General features: G+C 35.9%; 2 protein-coding genes across 4 annotated transcripts; one reads left to right on the top strand and one right to left on the bottom strand.

Moving 5' to 3' along the window:
- Positions 1-120: 120 nt before the first annotated feature.
- On the top strand, positions 121-741 carry LOC122013591 (ethylene-responsive transcription factor ERF084-like). The gene has a single exon (XM_042569848.1). The coding sequence runs from the start codon at positions 121-123 to the stop codon at positions 739-741; it is 621 nt and encodes a 206-aa protein (XP_042425782.1).
- Positions 742-1797: 1056 nt separating this feature from the next.
- LOC122014441 (phosphatidylinositol-3-phosphatase SAC1-like) lies at positions 1798-21930 on the bottom strand. Of its 3 annotated transcripts, none has more exons than XM_042570674.1 (16): positions 21631-21930; positions 21331-21535; positions 21078-21243; positions 20512-20734; positions 18542-18618; positions 15264-15439; positions 15005-15102; positions 12985-13118; positions 12772-12906; positions 10084-10456; positions 9830-9951; positions 9545-9661; positions 9157-9369; positions 2768-2959; positions 2398-2509; positions 1798-2318 (listed from the first exon to the last, which is right to left on the bottom strand). In XM_042570674.1, the coding sequence occupies exons 1-16, from the start codon at positions 21757-21759 to the stop codon at positions 2070-2072; spliced, it is 2721 nt and encodes a 906-aa protein (XP_042426608.1). In that variant the 5' UTR covers positions 21760-21930; the 3' UTR covers positions 1798-2069. The 3 variants fall into 3 exon arrangements, with proteins under 3 accessions (XP_042426608.1, XP_042426606.1, XP_042426609.1); XM_042570672.1 differs by having other exon boundaries at positions 15264-15451; positions 21631-21929; XM_042570675.1 differs by having other exon boundaries at positions 15264-15451; positions 21609-21744.
- Between the last annotated feature and the right edge of the window lie 222 nt (positions 21931-22152).

Raw genomic sequence — 22152 nt, 5'->3', positions numbered from 1 at the left:
GGACTGCCCTCTGCCACAACAGTCAGTAACGATATACTTCTCGACTCCTATAAAAATGCTACCAGCTGCACTCATCCGTTCGTCATTGGGTGACCTTCTCAGATAGTTCTGGTTCCGACCATGGAATCCACCGTCAACTCATCTACTGTGGTGGCTGACGATGCCTTTGATGCTCCGCCGCAACTCGAGGGGATCGCGGCCGTGGTTGGCTACCACGTTCTCTTCGGCCGGCCGCCGCCGAGCTCTTCGTCGCCCGGCGGGAGCGAGAGGACGGCGGTTGATGGCGCGGCGGGCGCCGTGGCGCCGATTAACTACCGAGGAGTGAGGAAGCGGCCGTGGGGGCGGTGGTCGGCGGAGATACGTGATCGGGTGGGGCGGTGCCGGCTTTGGCTGGGGACGTTCGACACGGCCGAGGAGGCGGCGCGCGCGTACGACGAGGCGGCGCGGCGGCTGAGGGGGGCCAAGGCGCGCACCAACTTCGCCGTCCCTCCGTCGTGCATGCTACCGGCGGCTCCCGTCGGTAGCTCCTCTCCGCCGACCTCTGCCTCCGCTCCCGCCGCCGCCGCCGCTGGCGGCGGCGTTGGGCCGACGATGAAGAAGAAGCAGAGGCGAAGGAGGGCGGAGGAGGAGGGGGAAGCGATCAGCGACAAGAGGAGCAAAGCGGTGACGAGATTCGCGCAGTTGTTCGGGCCTTCGAGTTCGAGTGCGGGAGTGAACAAAACTGATGTGGATGGGATTTGATGAACCCTCAAACACGTCGTTCCTCATTTTGCAATATATATCTATAATTTAAGAACAGCTCCTTTTTATGTCTTTATATTAAATTTTTTTAAAAAAATTATGTTAAATCTGCGACTAATTTCTTCAAATAAAAACCAAAAAAGCTCGATGATACACGTTAGCGTTTGAAGTCTGACTTGCATTCTGAAACATGCTGCTGCTGATTGTTCTTCCTTGGAATGTCCCCTCGCTGGCGTTGAAGTACGTAAGAAAGGCAAAATGATGCAGTATTAATTGCATGGCATTGGCATTGGCATTGGCATTGGCATGTATGTGAATTGTGAAACTGAGTCATCTCCATTCCATTCCATGCTCAAATATATAGATAGATATGTGAGCAGTGAGTGACGGAGCATGCATGCAAGGACGTGTATTGATCAGCGTTATCTGTACGTATTTGACAGGATGCTGATGGATGGATGGATGGAATGCATTCGATCTGTCATCCATCTATCTAGCAGTTATATTGAATATAACTCATACAATATGTGTATATACGGATTAATTGGGAGACAAGGAAGCACTCGAATACGTATGAATTGGGGTTTGGGTGCATGGTGCATGGTGATGGTGTGTATATATGGTGCGATACTATGCTCACTCTCTCACGTTTAAGATGCGCTTCCGTCATCAGTCGCTCTCAGCTCAAATATTTTTGATAACATATAATAAAATATAGTACCAATTACTTTAAATAGTAAAATAAAAATAAAAAATAGAATAATATAATATTATAAAACTTTAATATATATCATTGATGAGAAGACGAGACGATGATTTAAGTTCTCTCGTAAACTTGGAGATATATAGAGATAGAGAAGATTCCCAACTTCTCATTGACTCTATTTACTTATGTGTAAAAATTGAGTACATGAATGTGGATTGTACCGTAAGGCATCTAGATTGGTGACTCTGCTAAGTGTATTTCACCTTTCTCAGTTTGATTCCAAGCAAAACTTAAAATCAACATAAACCCTTGTTCTTGGTGGTGGTATAAATGAGGACAGAAACAATTCATTTATAAATAAATGTCATCCTTGAAGACTAGTTTGGTCAAAATTATGTATCTTTTGCCAGTAAATTTACAATTTATACTAATTTGGATGAAGCTGCGAACCTCAACAGATTTATATACAAGGAAACGCAGCGTAACCAGTTATTTTTCAAGAAGCTTAAGCATTGCGTGAGCATAACAGACCGTTGCCACACTTTGTTAGAATGCATCATTTTGATGACCGAATCAACTATGACTAATAGGCATAGAAAAAGAATAATTTGTGATGAAGAGTTCATTTCTTCCATCCCTCTATCTTCTCTTCCCCAATGATCCATCTGGTCAACTGGCTCGGGTCCTCTGCCAAGCCTTTGAATGAAGAGACTATTCCGAGATCTGCTCCAATCTGAGCATACTCATTGAGATAAGCCAGCATTTCGACCTCTATTTCTGTGTCATTCATGTTATCGAACGACAAGGATAAAGCTTCTGCATAGTGTCTCTCTTTTTCAGGATCATGCTCAAAGGGATCCATAACTGCACCCTGAAAGAAAATCTCAAGAGTGAAACTTATATTCACATTCAATTTCTTTGAGCTATTATTAAAGTTCAAAATATGTTACCTGACATAACATGGCATAATGCTTGTAAGCTTCACTATTTTCATCCTGGTCGTATATCAAATTCCCACCATACCAATTGTCATCTTCATCAACAGAGGTCACTGCATGGTATCTGGAAATACAAGAGCATTGTGACCAAAAGTGGAACATATGTTTTCTCTAATAGTAAATCAACAAGGATCCAAAACTTGATTCTATTTCGACATGAAATGTAGAATTATTTAAGACTTAGTAAAAGACAATATAGGAACCACAGTCAAACATTCTATTATATACATCTCATAATTTTAAGAGACAAGTAGAGGATACAAATGTTACATTGATATACAAAGAAGCTAGAGTGCATAGATAATTTGGAAGAGATAATTACTTCTTGAAGATATCCTCCTCGCACACATCATCTATGTGAGAAAGCCAATTTAAGCTATCATAACCAGCAGCACAGAAATCATCTTCAGGCTTCCCATTTTCCATTTCATTAACTGTTACTTTTGAGGCAGGCATATTTTCTTCATACTTTCTATGGCCAAATAACCAATTTGGGCTTTTAAGTTGTATTTCACTGTAATAGGTTACACAGAAGTACATTAGCATTGCAAAATAACAATCATAGATGGCATATAATTAGGAATTATATGGAGTTGCATAATATAACTGGCAAAAGAAAAAAAAAATAGAAAAAAATCATCTACATTAGACAAAAAAAGCCAAGACTATTTACACTTGAAACTTGATGACTGTTGATAACTATCAAATGATGAGTGAAGAGAGCATTTCCGTGTTGAACAACAGGCCCTATGAGTACCAGAGACCGTTGATCAACTGTTGCACCAAGCTAGCGTACCAACAACAAGATAGTCTCAGTGGCCCTCTAGCACACAAATCTATGCAAAGGGCAATTCACTATCCAGCTTGAACTGGCCACAAACTCCCTTGCAGACACTGCCTCCCTAGTTCACTCTCCACAATCAAGATCTGATGATCTCATTAGCCTTATATCATACAGTCTAGTCACCAATTAACTCATCACACAGTTTAAGGCGCATGAACCACTTGGTAAAAGATAGAGGAACGTTCTGAAAGCAAATGTTATCATGAAAATAGCTACACTACCAACTGGTTGTAAGTAGTTAATTCGAGGGTGTAATCCTTCCACCCTTAAATCCGTTTAAATCTACACATATTAAGCAAATCTAAACTATCCGCTTGAATGTTTTCTTGTTATCACTTCTTGTTGTATAGGGAAACAATTGGCCTAGGTGTGATAAACCGCTTAAGGACTGTCTACCCACTGATCAGTCAGCAAATGGCAACCATTTTTCTTATTTTCCTTTTGGAGGGGGCACAATTATTTCCTTCTGTTCATTCAGGAAACACAGTGAACTTTCATGGCAATCATGTATGACTGAAGAAAACCATCCAATGTGTCCCAAACAAACGAGTAGAATTGAACTTTTATCCCACTATAAGTGGGATCGACTATATGGATCCTCTTATGTCATTGGGCTTGATCCCCTACCATATCCTCATCTATATTTGAGGATATACAAGTAGGTGTTTGATAATAAACACTATCTAGATGTACTTTCAAAACACTCCCCTCAAATTGGTTCAAAAATAACATAAAAATCCAACTTGTTAAAGCTATATTTAATTTCAGGTCCACTTTTAGATTTAGTTACAAATTCTCATAGTATGGAGCTAATGGGAATTTTATTGGATTGAGTTTGATGAAGTGAGAATCAATATATACTTTTTCCACTTATGAACCACTAGATTCAAGGCTATGTGCATGGCATGTTAGTTGTCATGATAAAACTTCACTAAGAGCATGTCTCAGCTCAGGCATCAATTGTTTGACCCAGATAAGTTCACATGTTGGTAAGATTATACCCTATCTCTCCCAACACTTGATTGCACTACAACAATCTATTTCTTTCTATTCAAGCAAATCATATCACCACCCAAAATAGTGCAAAAAACTGAAGTGGTTCATTTATCCTACCCAATTTGCATCAATATAACCAACAATATAAAAATGACCTCGATTATAAAACAAGAGACATTTTCTCAAAGATGCTTAAGGCATAATGTGTTCGTCCCACATGGGTTTTTTTATGGTTGACTAACATGTTCAAATGAGTCATTTGTGTTTAACTTAGTCAAGCCAATAGACTAGCTAAATGGATCAACTTGAGAAGTCTTTTGACCACAAACGGATGCCCAAATATTTGTACTTCAGGTAGATGCATTATAATGTATAAATATGTGCCTCAACAGAAGTCAGTGACTTAAAACACTTGAAAATTGATTTTCAATGTTGACTGTTCACTGTTGGCCTACTAAACATCTTGGTTTAGTTGACCAAGCACTATTGGTTGACCAAATAAATTTAATTTGGGCTACCAAACTGATGGATAGTGATCATCAAATGACTTGTGTGATACTTATCCATTCATCTATCCAATGGTGGTGCTTTGGTTTTATAGTGATCATCAAATAGACACGTTCTTTATAAAGTTCTTTTCGTTTTTTAGCAAATACTCTTTATGAGCTTTATGTATGTCTTTTACATAGACATTGGGCTTTGCTTTGTATCTCTTATTCTTCCTGCGCACTTTATTTATATTTTTTCAAAGAGATTGAGTTGTTTTCTTCTTCTCTCTTTTGTACTTATATTCTATGAGTGTCAAAGTTTTAATCTAGCTCTTAGAACAGATCTGAAATTTATGAGACTATATTCACAAGATTGTAAAGATCATTCTTAATCATTTCTTAATGGTGAGATTTTTCATTGGGAAAATGTAGCACCAAAACAACATGGGCTATGGAATAGAATGAATCTACGAATCATGTTAAAAGATCATGATAGCATTGTTTCTCCTTTTTATCTTAGTCTTTCGGGTTGCAATTAATTAAGCTTTTCTCGTAATTAATTAAGTTTTTATCATTGAAATACAATTCAAGAATTATGTTGCACTTATAAGATTTATCATTACAATTACAAAATTTATCTTTGTATTTTATTTCTTTTCATTGCAATTTAGTTAATAAATTTATTGTAACAAATATTTTGTTTTTAGAAATTGTTTTTTTTGGCTAGAAATTATTAATACCTTGACCCACTATTTGATTTCAAAAATCTCATACTAATCATTTACGTCTATCATAGTAGCATGGTTTAACATGCAGCGGTAAGAGTTGGTAAGTAATGAAATTTATAAAATTTATAATAATAGTAAAGCAAGGGTACAAATAAAGTGCTACGGTGATCTTTTCTCAACAATAAATTAAACTATGAAAGCATGATAAGAAAATAAATGCTGACATTTTTTTTCTTTTTTTGTGATAGAGAAAAAAACAAATGTTTTGTGAAAAAAATTAGGTAAATGCAAGAATTTAACACCCAAATAAAATTAAACAAAACTAATTTCCAAATGAGGAACGAGTTTACAGGAGTAATGTGAGTCTATTATGCTGCCAAAGTTTAAGGTGCAACTGTCTTGATGGTGGGGGATGATATCTACCTCAAATGTAATCATATTACTACAAATCTAAAAATGGAGGACTAATCTACAAATCTACAATTTAATAGACTAATTTGTAAAAAACTTATCAGGTTGTCTCAGATCAAAGGATATAATTGTGGTTGGCTGGGGGAGACATCCATGAGAGATGGTCGCATGTGAGCATTGAATCCTGAGGCACTAAGGAGCCAAGTATTGATGTTGGGTAAAGGTGAGGACACCTAGGACAGCAGTGGCATTGACAAAGTGATTTGGATGAGGGAAGGGATACAACGAGGTCAGAGAATAAAGTGTTGCGGAAAGAGGAGTGGTAGTGAGCACCCGATTCATCCTCCCTAATGCGACACAAATGATGAGCCACAAAGGACCATGATCTTGTGGCTTCATCCTTGAATGGCGCATGCAACCATGTAGCTTCTCGTGTCGATGAGATTGTCAAAGTGGCTGTAAGAAACAAGAACTCAAGAATTGAAGAACTACGAGAAAACGACATAGCCAAGGGGAATGTAAGAACCGAATTAGGAATTTGACTTTGATACTAATTGATGCAACATTCCGATCAACTCAACTTATTGAAAGGAGAAATACAAATGAGCCAACTTAAACACTTTGACAACATCTCAAATAAATCTAACTCCAATAAGATTCCAAATAAACAAACTTTTTAAAATTTTAAAATAGCAGACTTAAAACCATAACTACATCAAATCTACACCATAAATTTGAATGTACCACTCAACCACCAAGGGACCTTTCTATAGTCATTAGGAGAGATGAAACGTCACCTCAGCATCCCCTCCAAGGCGACTAATTGGTATTGCTGCCTATAGTTAGTAGGAGAGCATTTACCAATGAAGATTCACTTACAAAACCCACTTACAAGATTAAACTATGTTCTAATGACACAAACAAAGTATAAGATCTCGAGACGTGGCGATCAGAATGATAAATTTTGTTCGCTGACTGGCATGGCATTGAGCTTGGAACCATGAGATTGCGGAGGTGCTTGCAACCTTGCGGCGGGTCGCGGAGGTGCCGCAGAGGCACCACGGGTCGTGGAGGCCCCCACAAGGTTGCAGAATTATTTATTTATTTATTTATTTATTTTTTACCTTTTTTTGCAAATATTTCTTTTCCCTCCCTCTATTAATGTTTTCCTCTATAGAAAGAAAAATATATAATTTATTTTTCTCCATGGAGAAAAAACCTCTTTAAGGATAAAAGATACATATTATTAAAATAAATAAATAAATAAAATTATTAACCTTACTACTATCAATAAATTAAATTATTTTATATATAAATTTAGTTTAATTTTAAGCTAATCAAAATAAATTCAAATAAAATCAAGTTTATGTTGGTGCAATCAACCTCTATGATTTTGATGTCTGACAATATATTTAATGGAGCTTTGGTTAATGTTGACCTAGTCAAGGGAGAAGTCAAGTCAAGTTTGACCGAGTGACTGCAAGTGGTGAGTAGTCTACCGACTGACTAGCAAGTCCAAGTAAATCAAGGTGACCGCTTGGCAAGAGGAAAAACCCTAGGGGGATGTAACCCTAGGTAAAGAGGAAAACTCTAGGGGGAGGTAACCCTAGGTCTTGGAGGAGTGAACTCCAAATAAAAGCCCTAGTGAGTGAAGCTAGGTGGTGAAAGTCCTAGTGAGTGAAGCTAAGCCCTAATGAGTAAAGCTAGATAATACAAGTCCCGTGAGTGAAGCCAGACAATGAAACCCTAGGTACCTAGGGGAGATAGCCCTAAGTAGTGAGAAGTCTTGAAGGAGTGGACTTTAGGCATGTGTGATCAGATGGTTTCCGATCGACCGCGTGCGGTCAACCGGACCAGCGGATTTTGATAAACCTAAGTATAGTTTTACCAACACTATATTACATTACTATTATTTGTTGTTGTGCTAATTAGTATTGTAGGAAAAGTCTTAGTGGATCATGCCAAACACTGAGCAGAGAAAGTCCAAACAGGTCTGAAGGACGAGATGTTTGACAGGTGAGTTAAGGTAAACTACTAAAGGTAGTGAAGTGAGATCGTGTCCCATTAGGGACAAACCTTAGGTACTAATCCAACTAAAGAAACCGGCAGAGGTTTCTAAATTGAGATCAAGTCAGTCAGTACTGTCTTATTCATGCATACTATATCAACACTAATCTTGCTTTGCAAATTTATTTTCTAACTCTATTTTGCAAGGTAATTATTATTTATGTTACTAATATTATTTTTGCAGAAAATGAAGTTCCGTTGAAGGAACAAATGTGTTTAGTTGACGGATCAAAGAAACATCAGAACAGTGAAATTTGAATCAGAACAGAAAAGGAAAAAGTTGTTAAGTCGATGGATAAAGCCTTATCAGTCGACGGAACACCATGCTCTCAGGGATTGGGCTAATCAGATCTGAGCAAACAGGGAAAGTAAGGTTCAGTCGACAGAAAGATCTTGATCCATCGATGGAACAACGGGATTTCTGCGATCAAATGGATCGGATCACCGCAAACAAGGAAAGAACAGTGGATCCGTCGAAGGATAAAAGGATCAATTAACAAATAGGTTTAGTCGATGGAACCCTTTATCAATTGACGAAACAAGCCCTATAAAAAAGCACTCGAGCTCCGAGCCAAAAAGAACTCCCGTTTTTCAATTTTCTAGTGCGCTTATTCTCTGCTCGTGCTAACTCCAACTACTAAGACACCGAGAGGCTTCCGACAACCTATGCTTCATCTTCTATACGATTGTTGCCGATATATTTATTTTACTTGCACATTGTAATCATAATTGTACTATTATTCTATCAGTTAGTGGATTACCCAACGAAAGTGATCAACAATCGCGGGCCTCCCTCCTCCTCCTCCTCTTGTACTCTTACGATCCAACAGTTTAAACCTATTTAATCATGCCATGTTTACTTAGTGAACTTTATTTGGTGAACTTCAATTAACCCTATATCTATTTTTACTAGTATCAAACTTTTTATAAGATAATATCAAATTTAGCAATCAAATATTAATAATATTTTAAATTATTATATTTTAAATTTTAAAAGTACTAAAATTGTATTGGCATGGCACGAAATACTGAAACTATATCGTTCCGTCATAAACCAAAAACTTCAGCCCTACTTGAAATTATAAACCTAACACAAATACATATTCGGTTTAAAAGCTTATATAAAGAAACAAATCAAAAATGTAGTTGACAAAGAATATCAAAATGGGAAACTTACGCTGCATCTGGTGCCATTCCAGAACTTCCTGCAATAGCATTTGCCTTTACATCAGATTCTTTGTATAGACTTACGTTCATTAAAGAACTGCATGTTTGTTCCATTAGCTTATCAAATGATGTCAATTTGATCCTCAAGAAATCTCTTTTGTAGGCAGGTATTGGTACAAGAGTTGACTGAAGTCCAGATAGATGAGTTGTGTCAAACGGTAAGCTGTAGAAGATTCAAATCATGTTAACCTAGGGAATTGGCTAGAAAAAATAGTGAGTGATGAATTTATTCTTAACTTTGCACTATAACTAGCAGATACTATAAAGAATAATAATAGTGCTTATGATGAATAAATAAAATACATGATTTATAATAAGTAGCCAAATTTTTTTTTCACCTTCTGTCAGAATCAGGAACGACTTCATCACCAATTCCGGCAACATGAAGATAGTAATCAGTCTCCAACTCCCAAAGAGCTGGTTTTCCATCTTTTGGTTGAAAATAACCTAAAAAACTGATCATGAAACAAAAACAACAAGAAGATGGTTTAAAATGACAGCAGATGTTTCCAAGAAGACATGGATTAACCAAAGATGAGCAGATAAAGTGCAAAAACAGGAAATGCAATTTCAGGGACAGCAGAATAATGAGATACAGAAGAAAGACTTCTAAAGGATATTACAGGTTTATGGCATCTTGTTTTTCACCATCTGTGTAAGCATTGCTGTAGTAACGCCGTATAGACTTCAAAAACTCACGAGATTGAGTAGTGGCATTCCACTTGCCTTGCCTTTCGGGAAAGACCTAACAAGGGGGGGAAAAAGGTTAAAAAAAAAAACAATGAAGTATTTATTTGATTTCATAATCTACACAAAACAAAAAGTCAACAACAAAAGAAGATAATGCAAACTAGATGTGTTGTTATCAGAACCATACAGTGTTATGAGCTGCAGAACCTCCATATTGTTGAGCAAGTGCATCACCCATACTCTGGTACATATCCATTAGAGCAGCAGCAATGCTGCTATCTGCGTCAATTTTTGGAACATCACTAAGTCCCAATGCCTGTAGTTGGCGACCTAAAGCTGCCAATCCATAAGCATATTGTGCAACATTGGTACGGTCTAAACAGTCAATGCAGTTAGTACGCAGAACTCCACTTTGAAAACGAGGCCCACCAAGGATCTGTAGCTTCTGATTTAACTTCTTTTCTCTATCTGGAAAGACCATTGTGTTTAAAGCTTCAAGGTTACTTGCCATCCTAGCAAGGTCTCCAGAGCTGGCTCTAAGATCCCCAATGCTGGCGTCTCTATATACAACACATTTTACAATATTAGTAGTGTGCCCAAGTGAGGATTAAAACAACAGCATAAATATGATAACATGGGGAAAAAAGCAGTTAGGATTAGTAGCACCATACAAAGATTGAGAAGTTCACAAAAACTAGGGATCCAAAGAAATTAATTGATAAGTAGCTAGATTGCATTAAAAATTGTTAGAATTCGCCAAAAATTTGGTCAAATTAGAATGCAAATGGATGTAATCAGGTTAATATTATATTTGATCAAATTGAGATGCCTTTTGAAAATCCTAAGCGATATAATCTTTTCTTTAACCCAAGCTTGATTATTAAAAACTCGCATGGGAAGAATTGCTTAGCATTCACCATAATATCAAAAACCATTCATTCAACCTTGTAATTACATGTTAGAGTTACACTTGACTCATCTTTTTCTTGTTCACTATTGATTGAGTGCTATTATTGTGGACCAACAGGGATAATTGCGGTTTGAGGACGTAATAATATTTCTCCCTTCTTAGAATAGATGATGAAACTGTAATGTTAGATTTGTAATACTTTTATTAGTTTTAAAATTGTTAGTGAGTTTAATATTTATCCTTATCCAGTGTCCTCTTTCTTTTAATGAATATTTTACAGTCTTCTCAGACATCCTCATTTCAAATAGCAATATCAACCTTTATTCAATCTCTCTCTGGATAGTATCTTTGTCTCGAGTGTAGATGTTAAAACTTTATTTTATCTATTACTCTGCGACCTAACTTGCTTCTTTTGTTTCACAGGAGGTTAAAGAGGAAGATTATATCAAATCCTTTAAAGATCCTCATAAACTTCATCTTACAAAGATCTCTCTATCTAAGATGTCATCAACTTCAGTGTAACTGTCAACTCTCTAAAAATCATTCAAAACAACTTGTTGTCAAGCTTCTCAGCAAATGTATTATTGTTGTGTCTTCATCAAGTATCGTAGTTTTATTTTCTTTTTGTTAGATTTTTTGGTTCATATAACAAGTTGAACATAGAGGAGTGTCACAATTATTAGAACTAGTACTAACAGTCATGATATATTTAGTTATAGTTGTCTCCTAAATAGATGATGTAATAATCTTTCTTGATAACAACAAATATAATACAATATTTTATTCCCTATTTCAATAAATATAAGCATACAAGAAAGTAGAGACTGAGAGAGGACAGAGAAAGCAATGTAGTTAAGAATTAGACTGATATTATGAAAATTCTTGAAATTCGAAATCAATATCAAAGGTTGACAGCACTCTTCATCTGCATATACATCTAAGAACTGCTCTTTTTACCATAGCATTAAAAATTGGACCAAACCATCAGTTAGACTACAACAACAACCAAGTCTTTATCACACTAAGTGGGGTGACTATCAGTTAGACTGGAGAAAAAAAATCAAAACTAGATACTTCTCTAGGTCAGGTTAGCTCATGAATTTGGCATGCAAGAAACACGTTGGATTGGCCAGTTTTGTGAAAAGACAGTTGAAAAGGCCAGTTTTCAGAAAAGTAGCAGGTCAAGCAATTTTTAGAAAGTTGGGTCGATTGATCATATGACTTAAAATGCCAAAAATGCACTTTTGTTTCAAATTATTAAATTTGGAATAAGAACAAAATTCTTTTTCATATTTTAACATACTAAATAAATTTTATAAAATAAAAAAACATTTAAAATAAAATTGCAAGCTGATTATTCTAACTTTATAATAACACCTATTCCATATGTACTAATATTTTTTTTTTACATTTGGTGTCTAATCATATTCTAATGATTTTTATCTATGGACAAATTTATAATACAATAAAAGACATGTGTCTTTGTGATGTGAATTATTTGTTTGACATAATTTCTTAATCTCCTTTATTACCTAAATTTATAGTTTAGGAATGCATGATAAATTTTCAGTTTCACCAGCAGATTTAGTCATCTAGGTCAGTCTAGCTAATGAAATCAGACAAGTAAATGTCCCAAGTCCACAAGTGGTTTGATCAGTTGGCCTGCTAGTCTGACCATTTGCACAGTGACTCAGAGGCTGATTCAATTTCCAATTCAGTTTTTTTAACCATGCCTTTTAATCTAATTTAGCAACACATCTTGTAGTTAAAAGATTAGTCCCCTTTCATCATTCTACCCTTTCTTGCAAGATATTAGAAAAATTATAAAACAAAAGTCTTGTCACATAGCTATCCACACAGAAATGAAAATTTTTTATTTTGATTTTATATAATCCACACACACAATTCATACACAAGTACCACAAGGTATAATTAATCTTAACTTCCCCAAAAAATATTATATACCTTCCAGTGCTTGTTCGACTGATCTGTGCGGATTTCTTTCTAGCAATGATTGGCTTTCCACTGTAATAAAAGCCAGTCAAATCAAGTGCTTCACTAGCCACCGCACCTAAAACAGCCAGCACATTGGCAGACTTGCTATAACGTTTGGAGAAGAAAAGAATCAGATGGTAATAGTTTTATCTCAAATGTATGAAAATAGCATATTGATAGTACCTTTTTGCAAATTTATGAAAATCCCAGTGAATAAATTTCAACTGGCTTTCTTCTGGAAGAATTTGGTTAAGATAGCCAACAGCATTAGCAAATTCGCGCCTCAACATCATTTCACGAGGTCTTTTCTCAAAAGTCTACATAAATCAGTAACCAAGTCAACAAAATTTCATAAATATAAAAAAAAAATATTGAATACACCATAATAGACTATGATAGAGGAACCATTAACTCTAAATTTGCTTTGGAAACATATTGTAGCATAATATCAAAGGTCTCGCTATCCATCATACTGAGGTTTGAATTCTCGAGATGAACTGACATTTTGAACCTTGGGCAACTGAAGATTGTTGGGTGTGCTAAGTGTTAGCATTGGAGGTGTGAACAACACAAGAAGAGATGGAGAAGGAAGAAAACTTGCCCATTTTGTGAAGTTATTGCAAAGTTGAGAGAGACTTCTTAGAATCCTTCACTGCCTAGCTGAGAAATACACACTGTGAAGCTACAAAGCCACAAAGCCCTCATCGTGAAGCTGCAAAGCACTGAAGACCTCACCGCAAAGTCCTTGCTGCTGGATCTTGCCTGAGTTTTAGACCTTCACATCACTGGACTCACAATATAAGCCCTCACTGCCTCGCGAAATCTTCAACAATCTTACCCAGGGTCATCCTTGACCTTGCATTGCATCGCATTGCAAGAAAAATCAAATGCCTTGGGGGAAGGCCGGTTCGTAGTCATCTTCACAGATGGAATGCAAAAGTGTTTTAGGTATTTTGAGTTGTTCTACATGCTGATCAGGAAAGCAAATACTTTGCCTGTACCAACTGGCACTGAACGAAATTTGGAACCACACATCACTTATGCAAATAAATCATGTCCTAATGCAACTCTCCAGAAAGGTGGTTTCAGTTTCATAAAGATCTTCCTTAAAAATATTTCTAAGCTGTAGCCAAATTACTTGGAGTTACTTGTATGGTTTGTCCAACTTCCTAACTTTTATATGCAAGCCAGGATAGTCGTTTCTTATCAAAACCATGGTTTGAAATTTTGTACCATGCTGGGAAAAGATCCAAATATATCATTGAAACTCCGTATTACTTGATACTGAGACAATGTCTCCTGTGTTTTTAATCAATCATATCAACGAATATCATATCATGTCAATACTCAAATCTCCTTGAGATGCTAAAATTAAGATAATGTTGTCATTCTTTTTCTTTAGTTTGTCACCATATAAGATAATGTCAAAATCATACTATTCCAGATGGAAAGGAAATATTGAACTAAACTATGTATTAATTATATAGTTGTCATATCTTTTTCTTTTTCTTCTTTATCTCTTTCCTCTTTCCACCTCCAATTTACTATCGGTACCATTCATTATAACATCAGCACAATACCAAAACAATATCATTTTAGTCAAAGACCAAACACCCGTACGGCTCGAGATTTTGAACATTAATCAAAACCATACTTTTTGTCACGCATTCTTTATGGTGATTAGGAGGCCCCTATACCTTGAAACATAGCGAGTGAAAATCCAGTAATCAATTTCTAAGATATCTCAATTAATATGAGATTTTATACCCTTTTATGCTGGTTGACATTGTCTAATGCAACCCATCATCTTTTAACCAGAAATTGAGACTAACATTGGAGGTGTTACAGAAACAATTAATATGAAAATTGGATAGTTGAAGTATATAGATTTAATAGACAAGTTGTCTGCCAGGGCTCAATTGGCATTCATTAAGCTCACAAGCTAGTTGATTTAACCTTTTGAACCTGATTAATCATCTTTCTAACTGCTGTAAGCTCAGAGATCAATGTCTACAACTACAAGGGCAGGTTATGATAAGTTATGAAAAACTGTGCAGCTCTTACTAAAATTCTGCATACCATTTATCTAAAGTATCTTCATCTAGCGTGTATACACTAAATCACTTAAGAGTCATAACAGACAAGTTAAACCCTTAGCAACCAAATGAGGAAAGAAACCAACAATAAAAGATCTAGCAAGCACCTTAATAAGATTAAGAACAATGATTGGATTCCCATAACGTTTGGCCAGGTCTTCAAAATGCAACTTAGTTGATTGGTATGTAGGGTCATATCTTTGTACTGCAATAAGGAAAGAAAAGGTGATAGAAATTCATTTAAGATTTTTTATTTAGAAAATTTAGCATTATTCTCTTTGATATTTACATCTTGCAACTGTCATTTGGTTTACAGCCTTCTTCTCTTTGTCAAAGTGGAAAACAGATTAGAACACACAAACTTACAGACAATATCAGGTTTAGGACTGAATCTTGAAGCCTCTTGGGACCAAAACAGGGGGATTGAGCCTCGCATCTGTACAACTGAACTCATTTTACCACTGCATGATCCAGCTTCTTCATCAAGGACTATTTGTTCAATCTCAACATCATTAGCAACTCTACCACAATCGTTTACTCCTCTTTTCAAATACCTTAATACAACAATGTTAGCACAACAAAAAGAAATATTGAAAGAGGAACAGCAATGTGAGTTCATAATATGCTTTAAGAACTGATGCCAACTCATAGATCGTCTAACAAAGCCGAGTATTAAGATACAACATCAATGTTTCATGGTGTATCCTGATCTCCTACATCATTTTCAAAAGCTTGAGACATGAACCAAGTAAAGCATAGTGACTGAAAATTTTTAATAGTGCACCTCAGATGAAACTCTATTTTCAATAGACAAATAATTGTATTGGCTGAGGTTTAGCATAAGGTTTAAAATTTTGACCAATACTGAAATTTCGGTCCCAGATTGGAACAATACGATTTCGGTATTGTATCGTGTCGTGCCGATACGGTTTCGATATTTTTTTATTTATATATAATAATTATTAGATAAATATGTTTATGGTGTATAATTTAAAAATAAATTGTATATTGATTTTATATAAGTTCTCCATTATTGAACAATTCAATATTATTAAAAAATAATTAAATATAGTTTTCTTTAAAGAAAATTGATCTATCAATAACTCGAAATAAAATTGACACATCATAATATGTTACCTTACTAATACCAAAAATAGTGGTGTGAATCAAATAGAAGCATTAGTTCTTCAGATTAAATAATCATAATTATATAAATTAATACAAAGATGTTATTTTATATATAATAATTATATAATTTAATTAATTATTAATTAAATAATATATATTTAAAATAGTAAAAAATATCAGAATATCAATTAAGCAGTATAAATAAACAAAATAAAATATCAAAATATAAATTTGATTTATTATAATTTTTTAAGAATTTTTAAACAAAATGTAAATCAGTAAAAAAATTCAGATTATCAATCAGTATAGCACGGACACTCCAAAAAATATTTTTTTGGAGGTGTCGGACACGAACACGACTCGGACACGGACACGACACGCAAATACGCGTGTCAGACACGGCAAAAACCGTGTCGTTGACTTTTTACAAGTTTGACCAGTCAGACACGGCTAGGACACGGATGAGACACGTTTCCGGACACGTTTGGGCACAATTGCAAAAAAAATAAAAATTTTGAGGGTAAAATTGAAAAATAATAAAATTACGAGGACTACTTATTCAAATGGAAAAAAGCCCTAAATCACTCTCCCCACTCCCGATTCTTTTTTCCTATCTCGACGGAACTGTTTCACGCAACCATCTCCTGCGCTTTCGCCGCCAACGCTCTCCACTATTTGTCAGCGTCTTTGTCGTCTGCCGCTGCTCGCAGAAGTCTGCCACAGCGCCACTGCTCGCAGAACCCAGCAGCAGCTCGCCGCTGCTCGCAGAAGCCCGGCGTCGCCTGCGCTCTCTTCAATAGAAGCCCAGCGTCGCCGCCGCTGCTCGCAGAAGCCCGGCGTCGCCTGCTCAACAACAACCCTTGCAGAAGTTAGCAGCAGCCCAGCGCTGCTCGCAGAAGCCAGCAGTAACCCGGTGCTGCTCGCAGAAGCCTGCCGCTGCTCGCAACAGCCGCCATCGCTCGCAACGGATATTATGGTTGATCTAATATGAACATGGTTTTCTATTCTAGGATTTTTAATTTTTAATAATATATATATATATATATATATATATATATATATATATATATATATATATATATATATATATATATATATAATATTTTTTATTTTTTAATAATCATCGTATCCTAGTCGTATCGTGTCTTATATTTTTAAAATTTTTCGTATCGCCGTATCCGTGTCGTATCCAATACGATACCCGTATCCGTATCCGTGCAACATAGTTATCAATTAATAAAATTTATTAAATTTTTAAATTTTAAATTTATTTTTATATATTTTATTGGGATAATTTAATTTGGGTTTATGGAAGCCTTTTCGAAGTATCATACTTAAGTTGGGAATTGTTTTAATTAATTAAATCTAAATTTAATTTTCATCGGGGAACAGGAGCATGGCGCACGCGGAACGCCCTCCAACGGCATCGTACGTCGCGGGATGCTTCCATCGCCGCTAGAAGCGTCCCGTGACATTTCCGGCAGCGTCCCGCGACGCTTCTGGCGGCGTCCCGAATGCCTCCGGACGCCTTCGGACACCAACGACCCACCTTTTGACGCGCAACACATGCGCATGACGCACGCGAAATTGTTCGTCACGCGGTGCCAGTTTCGCTCTGCCATTGGAAGGGTAAAAATTGTATGTGCCGCTCCACACAGAACGGTATTTCAATCCCTGGTTTAGCATTCCACTCATGCCTAAGATGTGGAATGACATTAATATAGATTTCTTCCTCATGGGGACGAGGGGCTTCTTCCTCCTATTGATCTTTCCTCCACTCAAGACATGAACACTTGATAAGAGACGGAACAATTTCAAGGGCCCAAAACTCTCACAGTTCGGTTCTCTGTCAAAGGATCCCTCAACTTGGTCCTTGGCCCCCGTCTTCCTTGCAACTGAACAAGTTTGGTGAAAAGAAGGAACCCTTCCCTTAACCCAAAGGGAAGAATTCAAGGTTTATCAGTCATTAGCTATTGCACCAGATCCTGAACCAATTGCATCGAAATTCATTCTCTCTCCTTGCGATTGGTATTGTGCGAGATACCATATCTTGGTCTAGCACTATTCTAATCTTTTTTGCCTTTTCTGTTGAAGTTTGATTTTTAAGATGGGTCAGACATCAAAAATAATTGAATCAAAGTTAAATTACTATAATTTGCCACTTAATATCACAGAGATTGGAAACACAAACAAGATAGTTTTCTCAAAGATCATCCTGCAAAAAACACTACCAGAAACAGTTCAAATATGAGATAAAGTACATCAACAAAAAAAATGATAGATGAGTTCCTTAAAGCAATATGATAAAAAAAAGGTTCACAATTGCTTTTAGCCTCAAATAATATCTAAGAGAACTTGACCCAAAAAGGCAATAAGAAAATGCAAGATTAAGAAACGCGCCAATGAGAAGACAAAATGTTTCCTTTCTATTTGATAATATGGAAACTCTTGATTACTAACAAAGAGCTACAAAACCAAAAGCATGGCTGCCACCTAAATAAATTTGTGAAACATACCGTGTTCCTGCAAAATGACGAGATCGTCTAGAAATGAGAATAACACTGAATTCCCGACCAAAAATTGAAAGCTTGATCTGCAATTTGAAAATGGTAGCTTTACAATAAAAAAACATTTACAAAAAAGCACAAGTGGAATAATGTAGATATAAATTGACACCAGGTGTGAGCAATGTTAACATTTACCATGCTTTTATCCAAGTTGAAGAAAATTATCCAAGATCAGAACCAAATTTAAGAATAAGATTCAAAGCCCCTACTCAACTTAAATCCAAAGAAGCTTCAATTGATCCACATAATTTAACTCTTAATTTGTCTTTTGATAAATTAACAAAACTCATAAATCTTAGCGCAAACAATAGTGTAAAATTATCTAGTGATCTTTTCCACAAAGAACCATTAGCTAAGCCACAAGATTTCATATTAGAAAAATCTTGCTAACTTAAGCCTACAAGCTCTCTGATTGAATTGACATTAGAAGATTCTCCTTGTGAAAATATCCCCTTAATTATTTAACCTTACAAAAGCCCTAACGGCATGATGTTAGAACAGCCTTGTTGATTTAACACTTTTAAAGAAAGTTCAGCATATGATTATCCAAAACATAAACTTACAAATTATAGCTCCTTCATATTGTCCTAAGCATATGCCCCTTTTTTAGTATTTTATAATTTTAATGTTCATCAATCTACAAAGTTATTTCTTTTATATGCTATTTGTTATCCCATTAAGATTTCTACTGAGTAGATACAAAAGATAAATGTTGAAACTAGGAACACAAGTATATTAAGTAATCATATTACAATAGTATGGCTCTAAGCTCATCAATCTATGAAGTTATTTTTTTATCTGCTACTTGTCATTCAATTTCTACAGAGTACAAAAGATGAATGTGATATGGTAAGTTTTCCTCTCGCATTCATGAATTTGAATTGTCTAACTACTTTAGAAAGCTTCATGTCTAATTTATTTACATGTGAGGAAATTTTATTTTAATGCATATTCATATAGCTTACTAATTTATTTGAATATTATTCAGTTTCGAATTTAAGGATATAATAATTACCTCAAAGAAATTCAAGTCTCTACCCTTCTATATTGAGTTTATCACAAGTTTTGCTTCTTCACTTTGGTGTCAAAATTCATGAATCAGCATTATTATCATTTCAGCATACTATGATTATGATAAAAATGTAAACTTCATTTTGCCCTATGATCAATTAAGGTGTTTTATTGGTCATTGGAAGGTGCAACTGAAAAGGAAGAGATAAAATAAAGGTTCAATTCCTTGAGGAACAAAACAAAATGCCAGATGCAATTATTACATACTCACTGGAACAGCAGTTGAAAGGAGAAGATAATAATGTGATTAATTTAACTTGTTTCGTATCCTAGTTTCATCGAGTCGATTTAGGTATATGATTTTTTTTCTGTACTATAATACTTATAGTTTATTTCAAATTGTGTGGGTTGGAATCTTTAAAGGACTCTCAATTCCCACATATTAATTATCTTTGCATAAAAAAATTTCCTCTTTTTGAGTTTTTGTTTTTTGTGTAAGCTTTAACCTGATTTCATGCTGCATCAGAATCAGAAGCATTATTGGTCAATATATCATTATCCATAAAACTACATGAGAAGAGCAACATATGATTACTGTTCAAAGAGCAGTGGATGCTCAGTAAATTGACAAAGTAGAAATAAACTAAAATTTTGAAACAACATCAAAGGTAGCTAAAATGCATCAGTGATATTAATCTTCCTCAACTTTTAGTATGCACTCTCTAGACACTTGAGGGCTCTCTGCTGTGAGGACTTACATTAAACAAATAAAAAGAATAATTAAAATCAGCATAAAGATTTGAAAAAAAATCATAATAAAAAGATATTAAAATGAGGAGGAGATGACTGTATGAATTGACATGGATATAAAGTTTTAGTGAAAAGAAAATAAAAAATATAGCATTTACCTGCTTGAAGTGTCCATGAATCAAAGCAATCGTCCAGCGTGTATTGTTACACCTTGATCTGATTGCTTGTGTGAGGTAGGCATTCCAAACAAACATATTTTCATAAGGCATCTTTTCTGTGTTTATTTCAAGGACGTTCGTCTGTAAGCTTTGCATGAGCGGATATGTATAGCTATAGAAGAAGTCTTTGGTCAAATCTACACTTGACAAAAGCTTCTTGTACCTGCAATAATTAATAAGATTTAAAGAAAGAGATGAAATGGAAAGTTGTATTTACCAGCAACAATAGAAGTAACTGGTTGAAGCACAGGTTTTCTGAAGAGAAATTCAGGTACTTAATAAATAGTATCTTTTGAAGTTGGTCTAACAATTGCATCTATATAAGACACAATTGAAGTCCCAGGTACATTGCATATTGGTCGGTCATTACCTATGACCTACCATCCATATGTTGCTCTAGACCAATATGAATATTGTAGAAACTCCTTAGGCAATTCGTGAGCAAGAATACTAACAAAAAAAATTTACTTTAGTAACTGCATATGAAAAAAGAAATAGAACTAGACCGAAGCTCTGTCTTCGAGTGAGCGACATCAGATTGAATCGATGAATGTGGAACAGTGATCATCTGGCTTTCATCGATGCAATAAATTGCATGCCCGCATATACTCCCAATCTGCCGTCTCTTAGTGACCAAAATCAGGTAGTACGACTCCAGAAACTTAATGCAACCTAACCACGAAATGAGAAAACGAATCACAACATGTCTGTTATCTTATACAATTCTAGAAAGCAATAGAGAATCAAAGGGGTATAAACCTGCAATGCCGTAAACCTTGCCAAAGAAACTGAGACCGCCAGTCGCACGATTCCCCTCGCTGATCCTCTGGAGAAGGCTCTTTACTTCCTGCGGAGAGTACACCACAGGATCCTCGCTGATGTTGAGCTCGGACGGTTCGCAGCGGTCGATCTTGAGCACCCTGAAGAACCGCTTGTCCCGATCGCTCCCGATCAAGTAAAATCTCTGAGGAATTCAACAAAACCAGAAAGAATTGAACCATGAAACCACAAAAAGAAAGGTTGAGCGCGAGGGCTACGAGGAGTGATGAGGAAATCTACGGCTCGGGTCTCATAAAGTCGAAATTTCTCGAGGGAGCAGGAGTCCGGATCAAGGTCCTGATCAAAGTCCTGATCTCCGGGCGGCGGCGAAGTAACAGGGAGAGGCGGCGTCGGTGGCCTCTTAGCCATTGTGGCGTGCGTGAGGGGATGCACCTTCGCCTCGCCGGGAGGAAGAGGGAAACTGAGAAGGATGAGCAGACGTTAAATCAGGTTCGAGACTTGAATCGCGTCTGAATTGAACCTTCAACGAGGTCGGTCGACGAGTCGTGATTCGTGAACAAAGAACGGTATAATATGTTGGAAGAAAACGTTCCTGGCTTCTAGCAACACTATTTTATTATAGCGTTGTTGATATCAAATAATTGTCATAATATTTTAAAATAAATTAGTTTAATATATAAAAAATATTATGTATAGAACATTTAAAATAAAATTATCAAGTTAATTAAAAAAAATTAAACTTATTAAGTTTATCTTAAGATAATCTAAAATAATTTAAGCAGTTATTTAATAGCTTCTAGA

Source organism: Zingiber officinale, chromosome 8B (assembly GCF_018446385.1).
Source record: "Zingiber officinale cultivar Zhangliang chromosome 8B, Zo_v1.1, whole genome shotgun sequence".
Lineage (NCBI taxonomy): Eukaryota > Viridiplantae > Streptophyta > Magnoliopsida > Zingiberales > Zingiberaceae > Zingiber > Zingiber officinale.
The sequence above is the reverse complement of the archived record's forward strand: the minus strand, read 5'-3'. Positions and strand labels throughout refer to the sequence as shown.